At 34.7% G+C, this 12,548-nt stretch overlaps 1 protein-coding gene across 3 annotated transcripts in view; it reads right to left on the reverse strand.

Annotated features, from left to right (window-relative positions):
• Positions 1-6,043: 6,043 nt before the first annotated feature.
• LOC116105466 (probable RNA-dependent RNA polymerase 1) overlaps positions 6,044-12,548 on the reverse strand; it is a 100,368-nt gene continuing 93,863 nt past the window's right edge. Inside the window, exons 1-5 of one of the 3 annotated variants that reach the window (XM_031391886.1) lie at positions 10,948-11,008; positions 9,726-10,252; positions 7,609-9,461; positions 7,215-7,365; positions 6,044-7,072 (exon numbers count right to left, since the gene is read on the reverse strand). In XM_031391886.1, coding sequence (XP_031247746.1) covers positions 6,266-7,072; positions 7,215-7,365; positions 7,609-9,461; positions 9,726-10,223 — 3,309 coding nt within the window. In that variant the 5' untranslated portion in view covers positions 10,224-10,252; positions 10,948-11,008 and the 3' untranslated portion in view covers positions 6,044-6,265. Of the gene's footprint in view, positions 7,073-7,214; positions 7,402-7,608; positions 9,462-9,725; positions 10,253-10,947; positions 11,009-12,548 lie in introns of those variants that run through there. The other 2 variants (XM_031391884.1, XM_031391885.1) reach the window with 2 other exon arrangements.

Raw genomic sequence — 12,548 nt, forward strand, 5'->3', positions numbered from 1 at the left:
CAGGAATAGCGGTATTGGTGATGAGGATGAGATCCCATTAGAAATGAAGATGAAAACCCTAACTCGGTAATTGTCATCATCTAATTACGAGGATCACTCGGATAACCCTGATAATTGGGTAATTCCGAGGTTAAAACCTAGAGAGGTTTTTTGAGAAATGCTCTAAGTGGATATTTAAAGCTGAAGGCTTGGAAGATGTACACGAGAAACCTGTTCGTGTAGCCTGTCTCAGTCTCGAGAGGGAGAACTGATACTCTCGAATGACGAATGGCTACGGAAGGTTCGAAATCTTGCCAAACAGGCAAATGGCAAGTATAATTATGTACAACTTGGTGTTGTACAGATTCGTGTGCAGGGACTATTCCGTGGAGGAATGAATGTACCTGTTCAGGTTGCCTTACTGGACGAAGATGGTTACGTTTGGTAAAGCTTTAGTTGGCGGTTTTCATGCTAACTTAGCTTTGGGAGAGCTTACGGGACTGTTTAAACCAGGATATATGGTTAGTCTCCAGGTCCAAATCTCAAAAGGATTATGGTTCTTCGAATTCATACTTTAGGACTAGAAGACTTGATGGCTTCTAGTGATGGAATAGCTATTCAGTATAGGTTAATTATCGGTTGATAAAATTCTGTTAATCCTATACGAATGAACTCCAGTGCAGATACTGAGGTTCATGGCGGGACAGGATTTGTAATTCCAATCGACCTACGGTAGTCAATGCTAAGGCTCTACGTGGCCGAAACGATGGGTTTTAGAATATTCCGCACAGCCCAACGTGGTGGAATAAACCCAAATCGGGGAATTCAAATCCAGGAACTTGATAATGAGGTGAGGTTACTCTTCCTAGCCTAGAAACTCGGTGTCTCTAGAGCGGAATAAGGAAATTCAACCTATTACATCAAGGAAAAATATACTGGAAACAGATGATACTGCTAGCGATGTGGAAGTAGCGATAGCAGGAAAATAGTTGGGTATAAATCTGTGCAAATCCCAGTATATGAAGACGAGACTCCAAGCATGAAAATGATGATGAGTCATGAAATGCATTGTCATGCGATAGTTCAAGGGACTTGACAAATGCATACGTGCTAAAATGTGTTTTCCAGAATATGAGGAATATATCTGGATATTCTTGTAGACACAGGAGCAAACAAATGTATTGCAAGGAAGCAATGTTTCCACATGAGCTTTGGAAAAACATTGGAAAAACCTATCCTAATACGGTTGCAGATGGAGGTCAAAGTGATCACGGATGTGGTAGAAAACGTGGTTATACTGTTAAACGAGAAGAAGTTCACTCTAAGGGAAGTCCTAGTAGTGGCTTACTGGGGTAGATTTTATTCTCGGAAATAGCTTTCTGCGAGGTCAGGCAGAGGTTAGACCATTTCTTAGGATAACGACCACATTATCCTAGGAGGTCATAAAATCCCTATTCTTGCTAAGCCTGAAGTTTCGAAAGTGAGAAACGGTTTTAGACGGTGAAACTAAGGCAAGAAGTAGATCACATTGTTTCCAGGTTTTAGAAACAAGGAATTGGTGGTTGAAATCTTCTGATGCAGAAGAAGTGGATAAGGCTTGTAATGTTTTTTCAAAGGTTGTATCCTAGTTATATACAAAACGGATGCACGAGGTATATCGCAGGAGGATGACCCCTCTGGTGCATGCCTTGAGAGCACGGATAAATTCATACATAAGGAAAAAATCTTGAAGGTTGAAAACGAGAGCCAAAGAAAATCTTTAAGGATGAGGAACTGTTAAAATCCTTTAAAAAGGAACTTTCTCCATGCTTTGATGATCAACCATTAAAGTTATGGGAAAGGAACGGTATAGATGCTTCACTTGAATTGAAAAGGAAGGTTGATAAAATAGTGACCAAATCTTTTCCTTAATCTCTTGGCAGAGGAGAAATTCAGAAGCAAATACCGGAATTGCTGGAAAAGCAATTGATACGCGCAAGTAAAAGTCCACACTCTTCGCCAGCATTCATGGTTATGAATAGAGCTGAGCAGTTAAGAGGTAAAGCAGGGGTTATGATTATAGGCAAGTTAAATGAAAAAAACCATTGATGATGCTTATAAGTACCAAACAAATCAGCTGTTTGAATAAGCTAGATTTGGAAAAATCTTCTCCAAATTTGATCTGAAGTCAGGATTTGGCAGATCAGGATGTAGAGTCAAGCATTCTTTGACGGCTTTCACCTGTCCGAAAGGATTGTTTGATGGATGGTTCTACCTTTTGGGCTTAAGCAGGCACCATCAATTTCAGAGGAAAATGGATAAAGTTTTTGGAGAATATCTATTTGTGTAGTCTATATTGAGATGTTCTGGTTTTTAGTAAAACCATGGAAGAACATGTAAATCATCTTAGATGTGTGGCAAAAGGTTCCTTGATAATGGAATGATTCTATCTGAAAGAAAGGTAGAATGGTTTAAGAACAAGGTGAAGTTCTTAGGCGTTGAGATAGGTGAAGGAGGTATTCAACTCCAAGAACATATCTTCAAAGAAGTGCTGGAATTTCCAGATGGTTGGAAGATAACACAGTTACAGCAATTTCTTGGATTAGCCAATTACATGCGCGAGTATGTTCCTAATCTCGCTAATGGGATTAAGGCTTGACGTTAAGGTTAGTGATAAAGTGCCTGGGATTGGACACTTGAAGATACTAATTGTGTTAAGCGGACCAAGGCCTTGACAAAGCAATTAAAACCTTTAAAACTCCGGAAGATGAGGATAAACTCATTATAGAAAGTGATGCATCTCACTTGTATTGGGGAGGTGTGCTAGGCTAAGAATATTGATAATATTGAACGGATTGTTCGATATGCGTCAGGAAAATTCTTCCTGCTGAAATAAACATCCTGGCCATGAGAAGGAAGTTTTAGCAGCGAAAGAATGTATTGACCGATTTCGATTGTTCTAATCAGTTAGGAATTACTTTAAGGACAGATTCTAAATATTTAAAAACTTTTATGAAACTGTCTTTTTAAGGATGACAAAGCTAGACTAATCAGATGGCAGATTGGTTTGCAAATTATAGAATCAAATTTGAATATATTTGGTAAATCTAACTTTGTTGCTGAATTTTTGTCTAGACATTATGCAGAAAAGATTGCAGGATAATGGCGGACAAGAAGGAAAAGGAAATCACTTTCATGCTCCAAGTGTAAGCACAGGGACACTTGAGAAAGATTGTCCTTTGAAGGTTACTTCTACTTCAAAGGTTACTGCTAAAAAGGAAGGAAACTACGGATAAGCAGGTGGCTTCTTCTTCTAAGCAGGTTACTGCAGTGCAGCAGGTTAAAGAAGGGAAGAATCGTGACTATGATTCTGATACTTCAGATAGAAGAAACCCAAAATTTCAAAGATTGCAGGGTGAAACTTCTACGAAGGCAAATATTCTGAAAAGAGGATTACTCTTAGAAGGAAACGACTCGAAAAAGGCAATAGTTTGCTGGTCTTGTAAACAGGAAGGACATGAACGGGTAATTGTCCACTGCCAAAGATCAAAAATCTGAGGAATCATCGTCAGGTGCTACAAGCATGGTGACACACACATCCACAAAAAAAGCGGTTAATTGACGCAGATATTTGTGAGAGGTTAAGCTTTCCAGAAGGATTAAGATAACTTCAGCTAGTCAAACACTCTGGGAGGATCTGGAAACCCAAATTAGAATCGCGATGGCGACAGGACAGGGGAAGTACAGCTGCAGATGTGTTAGAGAGCTAGCAAAAAGGTTAGCATGGCTAGAAGCTGACAAACTGTTTTAGAGGATGAGGGTTCAAGGGAAACTGCTTTACTATTGAAGCAGGAATTCAAAAACTTGAGGTAATAAGGAAATGTCATTTGTTTGACATGTCAAAACTCAAACTCGAGAATTTGAATGAATTAATGTGAAATTGGGAAAAACTGACTTGACGGATGTAGTTCAAGGATTAGCAAGTTTACTAATGGAGTGGAATTGTTCGTTCCATGGAAAATCTTTAGAAAAGGTTTATGTAAGAGATTTTTGACTAAAGGATGGATCGATACAATGCAAATGACGTACAGGAAGCGATGGTGGATGAATATACCAGATGCGGTTAAGCAAACGCTATGTGTATTGAATCGGAAAGGTGACACTTTCACTTGCATGATTACTCCTCATTGCAAGAGAACTATGATGTTCAGCCTGTACAGATATGGGTTTCTTGCAGGAGAACCATGGTATCGAATTATGCTCGATAGTGAGGCAAAAATGGGTTCTTTCGCACTAGAAGAAATTCAGAAGAAAGAAGAGGAAGATGGACCAGGGTACACATTTCCAAAATGTTACTGGTTAAATCCAAACTGGAGGAGCTCGTTAGGGGAAATGCTACTGTCCATATCAGGATGGAATTGTTGTGTAGTTATACCAGACCGGTATGCATTAATCCAGATACTCTCTTTAAAATTTTAAAACAGGCCCAGTTGAAAACGTTTTTAGAAGGGTTCGATTTAGCCCATCTACCGAAGCAGGCCTTAATGGAAGGAACTATTGATTTTCTAAGGTTGGTCTTAGCCCACGACCAGGAAGCCCAAGAAGATGACTCTTTAAAAGATTTTATTGATCTTATCGAAGTAGATAACTTCAAAGATTGATAAAAATCTGGAGGATGGAGATTTGGACAACCGGAAATGTCCAACACATACTACGCTGACGTGTATCCAACAAGCAGAAATAATACATGGACCGTCAAGATTTTGCTGACAGAAAATTGCGTAGAAGATTTAAAAGAAATCTTGACTACTTTATCATATGCAATAAAAATATGTAAAATGTAAAACATTGTGTTAAACATGGGAAATACATGGGACCCATGTCATATTTTCTTTATGTCTTTTATTTTGTTACGTGTTAAATCTTATTTAGATAAAGTCAAGTCACATGTATGTTGTGATTGACATGATGTTTATGTAATATTTATCTTATTTACGGATTCAAAATGTTTTGAAATCCGGACTTCTCTATATAAGGAGAAGCTTTGTACATGTATATTCAGAGAAAGTTAATAATATTTTCAGTTTTGAAAAATTCTCTCGATCTCTTGTTTACTTTTGATTGTATACTCGAGACAAGAAAAAGGATTCATTCAAGATGATCGATATCCAGGTATGAATTAATCGGTAAACTGAATCTATGAATTTTCTCTCCAATTAATTAACTAGGTTGTTTAGTTATTAATTGTAATAATATTTATAAGACTGGATATTACAAATATTATGTGGGTACATTTTAAGACAGTGAAAGGTGGGGTCTTTTGCTCCCTATTTTGGAGTATTATCCCCTTCTTCCTTAAGTTGCTTGAAGGAGTAGGACCCCACAATCATTTTTTATTTTGACCTTATCTTTCTTCTTCTTTTTCTGTATTTATAGCCATGACAATTCTGTAATTAATTATCAAACCAAAAGATTATAGAATGCTTTTAAAACTATGGTTTTATGAAGAAATACATTGCAAATATTAAGTATATTTAAAATAGTAATAAATAATATCTTAATAAGAGTTTATTATTTCAACCCATATTAAGAAAACTCTTTAAAAATATTTATTGCTAAATGCATATGGAATATAATGTTTCTCCTGTAATTATGTATTTTTGTTGTCCTAATTATTGGAAGATAATTTTAAAAAACGTGACAAAACTCTTTCTTGAAATAGTTTTTCAAAAATAATTTTCCAAAATGTTTAATGAATAATATTATCCATTAGAAATAAAGCAATTTTTGCTAATTAAAAGTTGATATTTGCTAATAAGTGTTCAAATACATGCACACTCTTGTGCAAAAATTGAGGCAGGCCAGAATGTTACATACATACATACATACATTTGCAGATCATACAAAATCCTTGAAAGTTTTTTGCAGATGATCAAGAGAGAGTTTTTTGTGTATCCGTTGCACATGTAACAAGTCAATAAAAATAACGCAAATAGCATACACGTGATTCATAATTGGGTGGTAACAAGTGCAAAATGTTCTTTGAAGGTCATGCATTTAAATTTGCAGAAGAATCTTAAGGCAACCTAGCAAACCACAGATTTATTGAATAACAAATAGTAAGATACAAGCAGATTTGAGACACTTACAATATTGACAAACACACAACAATCAACACAATATAAAGTTGACACTCAAACTGAGTAATTGTACAAATAAACATAAGTATTCACATAATGAAGTACTCTTTTCAAGGCATCTCTCTTCAAATGATATCAAGAGACAAACAAGAACTTCATACGAAGAACTAGGCCTGTAATGAAGAATGATGCAAAGCCCTTAAGATTCTTTGCCTATCTTTCTTGATCTCAAGAAGTTTATCATGAACACACCATGGAAAACTAAGGAAATGGTCGCGATTAAGTCCTTCGTTGTATCGACCCCAAAAACTTGGATGATATGTAACATAATACCAAGCTGATGCTTTCATGTATACTTTCTCAGGACCATCAGATTCATTTTCCTTCTTGTTGAACCAATCCCTGGCTTCTTTTATCAATGACTTCACAGCCAACTTGATTCCTTCCAAATCTCTTTTCTTACTAAAAGACTTTTCCATTTTCATTATTTGACCGCTGAGTATTTCACCCTCGGTTGATATCCCAAAATAGTCTATCAGATTTCCCAATCTATAATCATACTCACGTTTGTAATAAAAAGCATCATCAATGTAGTCCTTGAAGCCCTGCACTTCCATGTCAAGATCATAAAACTGCCTCGCCTCATCCGAGGTGAAGGATTTGATAGTACCCATCTTTGGCACAAGATCTTTTACCTCGCGGTAAAGTTTCCCAATCACACTTCGCGATTCATAGGATTCTCTTTCATGCTTTTCCATGAAATCCGGAAAACTTTTAACTTGTAAACGTTGAGGGATTTTAGCAGGCACTCCGGTTTTTGCGAAGTCAACAGCGATGGAGGCTAGCTTTGCAAGCTGAATACATTGCCAACACATTGCCTTGTAAGGACTAATATCTGCAAATGTAACATGGGCATTACAGATTACTCCCAAGTTTTCATTGACCATGTAATCTGCAAAAAACTCCTCCACATTCTGTACCACAATAGTGTCTATGTTAAGGCATAGAAAAAAAAAATATGCTCTAATTAGAATTCAAAAGAAAATGAACTAATGCAATAATCCATAATTCATGTATGTGTTTGAACAATTCTTGGCACGCTAGATTGAGTAATACCTCAATTGTGACTTCATTATCAAGAATCTTAGGTGGTGGTGAAGTATAATCCATAGGTGGATACTGGCGAGGAGGAATGAGATCACGATCCCAACAAACAAAGTAGATATCTCCATCCAAATCACTCCCCGAACATTCATCAGGATGAGGTCTAGTTAACAATGTAAATAATGTCACTGTAAATATGCTTTACAGAGAAATAATGCTTCAGTAAACAAAATATCAGTGCACAAGAAGAATGTAATGTGATCTTCAAGAGAGTGGTGACCAATTTAGAAATTTTCTGAGTTCGATATTAAAATTTCATGCAAGCAAGAAATATATAATATGTAATAAGACAGTCTGTGTTTTGTGCATGTGTGTGTATGCTATGTGGTGTATATGACAAGCTTACCTCTTTCCTTTAGCTGGAAATACTATGCAGTCCACCATGTGGTGCAAGGTCGGAACATCGACAGCTTTTAGAACACGAACATCTCCAGGATGTAGACATGGATTTTTTGCAACGGTTACCATTCCCCTTACAATTCTACTCTGGTTTGATACTCTGCCACTAGAATTGGTTGATAACTCAGTCTGGCGACTTGAACATTTCACAAACACCTGACCATATTCCAAGATTCCTGTCTCATCTAGACACCCCATCATTGTTCGTCCCCTTGGGATAAAGATTCTTGTTTTCATTCTCAAGTCTTTCAACGTTGACAAGCGAAATATTTGTAACATCATTGAAAGAAATGGTTCTTCATGTGGCTTAGAATAATAGTTAAGCATATCTTTCATTACATATGTGATCGCTCCTGAAGACATCAAGTTAAGTACTTCCTGTGCCTTTAATGGATCTGTTAAAATTGTTTCTAGTTGAGAAATCACATATTTCTGCTTCTTCTCAAACACATAATCCTTGACACCGAGAGTCGACAAAAGTATCACCAATTGGCGATTAAGGTAACACGGCTGAAACTTGCTCCATTCCAAAATATCAAGTCTAACATTATCTGATTTGTACTTGGACATACTTGGTCTCATTGATAACTTTATTGATGAAGTTGGATCAACCGCTACGACACCTTTGTACCCGGCATATCGAATCTGAAAGGCAGATGGAACAATTCTGAAGCCACACTTTCCAGCCACCATATGAGCCAATGTAGATGATATTTTCCCAATGCCGTCAGAGAAATTATATTTGACTCCCCCCTTTTCAACTTCTATATCAGGAATTTCTTCAATTTCATTCTTATCAACATTCGTAGCTTCCCTAGAGGAGCTGAATGATTGACCGAGTCTAGCAGAATATTTTGCCACATTCCTTATTGCACTAAAATAACCCAACCTCTCTCTGATTTCACTTGCAGTTAGTCCTGGTCTAGATGCAAACATCCACACAGAATTATCTTTCAGTTGACTATTAGAAAAGGCCAGAAATTCAAACTTTTTATCTCCAATAACAATGCCATTTCTCAGAGTTGACAATATCCTTTGATAAACTCTAGTATGCCTTTCAATATTCGCTAAAGATGCTCGAGGAGATAAATCTGTTGGATGTATTTTTTTAAGATCCTCATTAACAAAAGAAACACGAATAAAGTTCTCACTATCATCAGAATATGTGCGTAACACATTACTGGATAGAACAATCTCTGGACCAAAGAAATATACTTTAGATGGGGTGACTAGAACCCTGTGCATATATACCAATCCATGGCTTAAACTGATGGCAGGTAACATAGGAGGTCTTGCAGCCATGCTGTACTTTTGGTATTCATCTCTAAGCCACTGCCGAGGTTCAAAGCAACATTGTTTTGAATAAATCAGTTTCTCAAGAGCATGCTCTACAAATGCTACATGTCTTCTATACGAATCAACCATCCGAAAGAATTTATCATCTACTGCTGGCCTAGGAATACAACCACATTGAACCAAGGTATTAATCTTAAACAGGATACGAAACGGCAAGTTAAATCCTTGGGGTGGACTTATAATGGGGACATGATCAGAGTGGCAAGAGGCGGTTGAACCTCTCTCCACAATGAGTTTCACTGCGGTTTCTTTGTAGTAAGGGAATTCTTTCTGAAAATCTGAAAGATAACTAGTGGTTGGGAGTTCCAAGCATAAAGCAGTAGATTGACCAATGCATGAGGTTGGAGTAAAATCAATTTCATGAACCCACTGAACATTAGTGTCATCTCTAAAAAAGGTTTGATCAAGCAGATCTTTGGAATATATCTGAGGTACCCCGAATAACTAACAATAGTAACACAGAAAGATGAAAAAGAAGAACATGTTAAGAATTGTCCTCAATTGTCACGCAGATTAAAACATATTATTGCTAGTAATTTTAAGAACTATGACAAGTTTTAACTATAGCCTTAAGTACCAAATTATCCACTAGCAATCGAAATAAAATCTTAAATAATATAAACTATGTAGCAACATTGTACAATAAGAAGCAATTCTATATTGCAGAAATAAAAGAAAATACAATACAAATTAGTTTAAATAGCACACCTGAATGATGATAAACCTCTTGTTTTTTAGATGGCGCAACTCAACTAGCCTAATGCTCTTGTACGGGAGCTGAAGCTTATATTCCACAGAATTATGAGATAGAAAAAAGATAAATTTTCTTAGTCCCAATCCAAACTTGACAAAAACATTTTCTTTAGTCCATAGTGATGAAAACTTTTTGTCTGACAATTGAAAACCAAAGTGCAACTTTGCATCCTTAATCCTATGCTGAATGTGACCTGGTTTTGGTCCCTCGCCCATATCTTGAGCTTTCAAGTAAGAATTCCCATACCAAAGTCGTTCATCAGCCAAGGACTTGATCGTATCTGCAACTTCAGTTGTTGTGAAGTGTACAATTGCATAGCCCCTTAAACCTTCCTGTTGCTGAACTGCGACATCAGTGACAGTCCCTTCACCCAAAATTTTCTCAAGAAATTGTTTTATGGCCTCTGGTTGCTCAGCCGCAGTAAATCCATACAATATGATTGACTTACCCATTCAGTCTAAACAATTTCAACTGTTGTTTCCTAATCAACACCAAATTAGTAACACTTAACAAAATCCCATTTGATGCATGAAAAGTAAAGAAATTTGAAACATATAAGGGCTCAATTAAAAAACTTGAACAAATATTTCATAAATTATAAGTATCGCATATTGAACAATCAGACCTCAAAAATGCCTACCCATTTCAGTTTTAATGGAAGTTGATTGATCCATAGACTCAATAATCTAAAGGAATATATATAACAAACCATAGTACCATACGATGCATTGCTGAAAAGAATCATTCTTTTCATGATTATAAGAACATATATAATCAAGGAGAAATAAGCTTGGCTAATAAAATCTCCAAATCGCATAAAAGAAATTTTTCATTAATTGCCCTAATATCACAAAAAATTGTCATAAATATTCCCTAAGATACAAGCCAATTTGTCTAAAGCTCTGCAGAGATGAACAAAAATTTTGGCACTCAAAGAAATGATAAACAATATCAAAACCTGGTCAGTCTAAACATGGAAAAATGATCAAAATTTAGAATATGTAAAGTTTAGTGTAAGGAGAAAATCAAAATTAGTAAGCAAATAAAAGAGCACATAGTTGAAAATCCTCTATAAAATTCAATTCTAAAATGCATGCAATCTTAAACAAGATACTGCAACAAAGGAAATAAGCAAATAGTTGTAATTAAATAACTAAATAAGAGAAAGAAACTCACAAAGTGTATAGAGAGATAATTGCAGAGATATGAATAAGCAGATGACAGTACGTGCGTAAGAAGAAACCAACAAAATGCAGAAGAAGAAATGAAGGATTTGATTATATTTATAGAGAAGAAGGAAAAGAAAAACTATTGGTAGTCAATTTCTATACTTGCAAACCAAGTCTCTTCATGGCGCCAACAAGTTCCATTCCAGGATTCTATTCTTTCTTTGCAAATAATTTCTCTACTATTGTACCTAAATCTCAACCATAAGCATTGCTTAATTAAAGTACTAAGTACTTATAATTATGATAATTAACATCACATTTGCTGGTGTTGAAAGTATTTATAATTATCAAAAATTGACGTCATTTTTTTCCTATATAAACTAAATCCAGACTCCATTTTTAGCCACATGGTATCAGGGGCGGAGCTAGGGATGCCTTCCTCGGGCTTCAGTCTTATAAAAGAAAATTTAAGTTTTTAAAATTATGTATATATAATTTGTTGAATATTATTATTTTAATTGCATATAAAAAAATTACTCAGAATAAATGATTATTATTCCTTTATTCTCCCAATCTATTTTCATAAAATTCATCATATAACTCTATTTTCTCTTGTTTCTAGACCATTCTTCCTCTATATTTAAATAGATTTTCTTTATTTTCTTTACTTATTAATGCTATATTAACAATCTCATGTTAACATTATTCACACAAATATTTTAGATATTAATTAGTTGAAATTATTAGATAGTTTTATTAAAAGTTTCAAAATCTTATAAACTCAAAGATTATTCATTACATAGTCATGCTCTATATTAAAATATATAAATAAATCTCTTCTGTGAAATCTAAAATGATCGTTTCTCAAAAATAAATATATTTATTAAAAATAGACAGGGTTATTATTAGTTAGGGGACATTTTTATTATAAATTTACATAATATAACACTTTTATCATAAAAGACAATGAAATGACATTTCACTGTTTAAAACTGTTAATTTCAACATAAGTTTTTTGAACGACTAAAATATCCATGTGTAAGTGATTCTATTGTTAAAAAAAAAAAAAAATAGAAATAAAACAATACACACATCACTAAATTATTTGATATCCATGCACATATTGTTTTATTTCTATTATTCTTTCAAAAAAATAAAATCACTAACACAAGGTATTTCAATCATTTAAAAAATTTCAATTAAAATTAGCGACTTTAAACTGTTAAGTATACTCTCCTTATCTTTTCTAATAAAAATGTCAATAACTATAAGTTTCCATAATACACCCAAACTAATTATAAACTAATTCATTATATTTTTAATTGTGGATTAAACTACTTTTTCATTAATAATATTTTATAAAATATATTTTTTTATTATTATTTTTACAGTTGTTTTGTAATAATAAGATCATGAGACTTGAAGCATAAAATTGATAGGGAATTATAAGATGCTTTAATTTCTCTCTTTTGCAAAGCAATGAATATATAACCTATATTACTTTTATTTTGGGAAATTGAAATTCTCTACTTGCTTTTTAAGGACAGATTGAATCTAATTCATGGATGATTCTTTTACCCCATTTTATCCATCATCTTTATTTGTATA

Source organism: Pistacia vera, unplaced genomic scaffold, assembly GCF_008641045.1.
Source record: "Pistacia vera cultivar Batoury unplaced genomic scaffold, PisVer_v2 Contig5, whole genome shotgun sequence".
In the NCBI taxonomy this organism is placed as follows: Eukaryota; Viridiplantae; Streptophyta; class Magnoliopsida; order Sapindales; family Anacardiaceae; genus Pistacia; species Pistacia vera.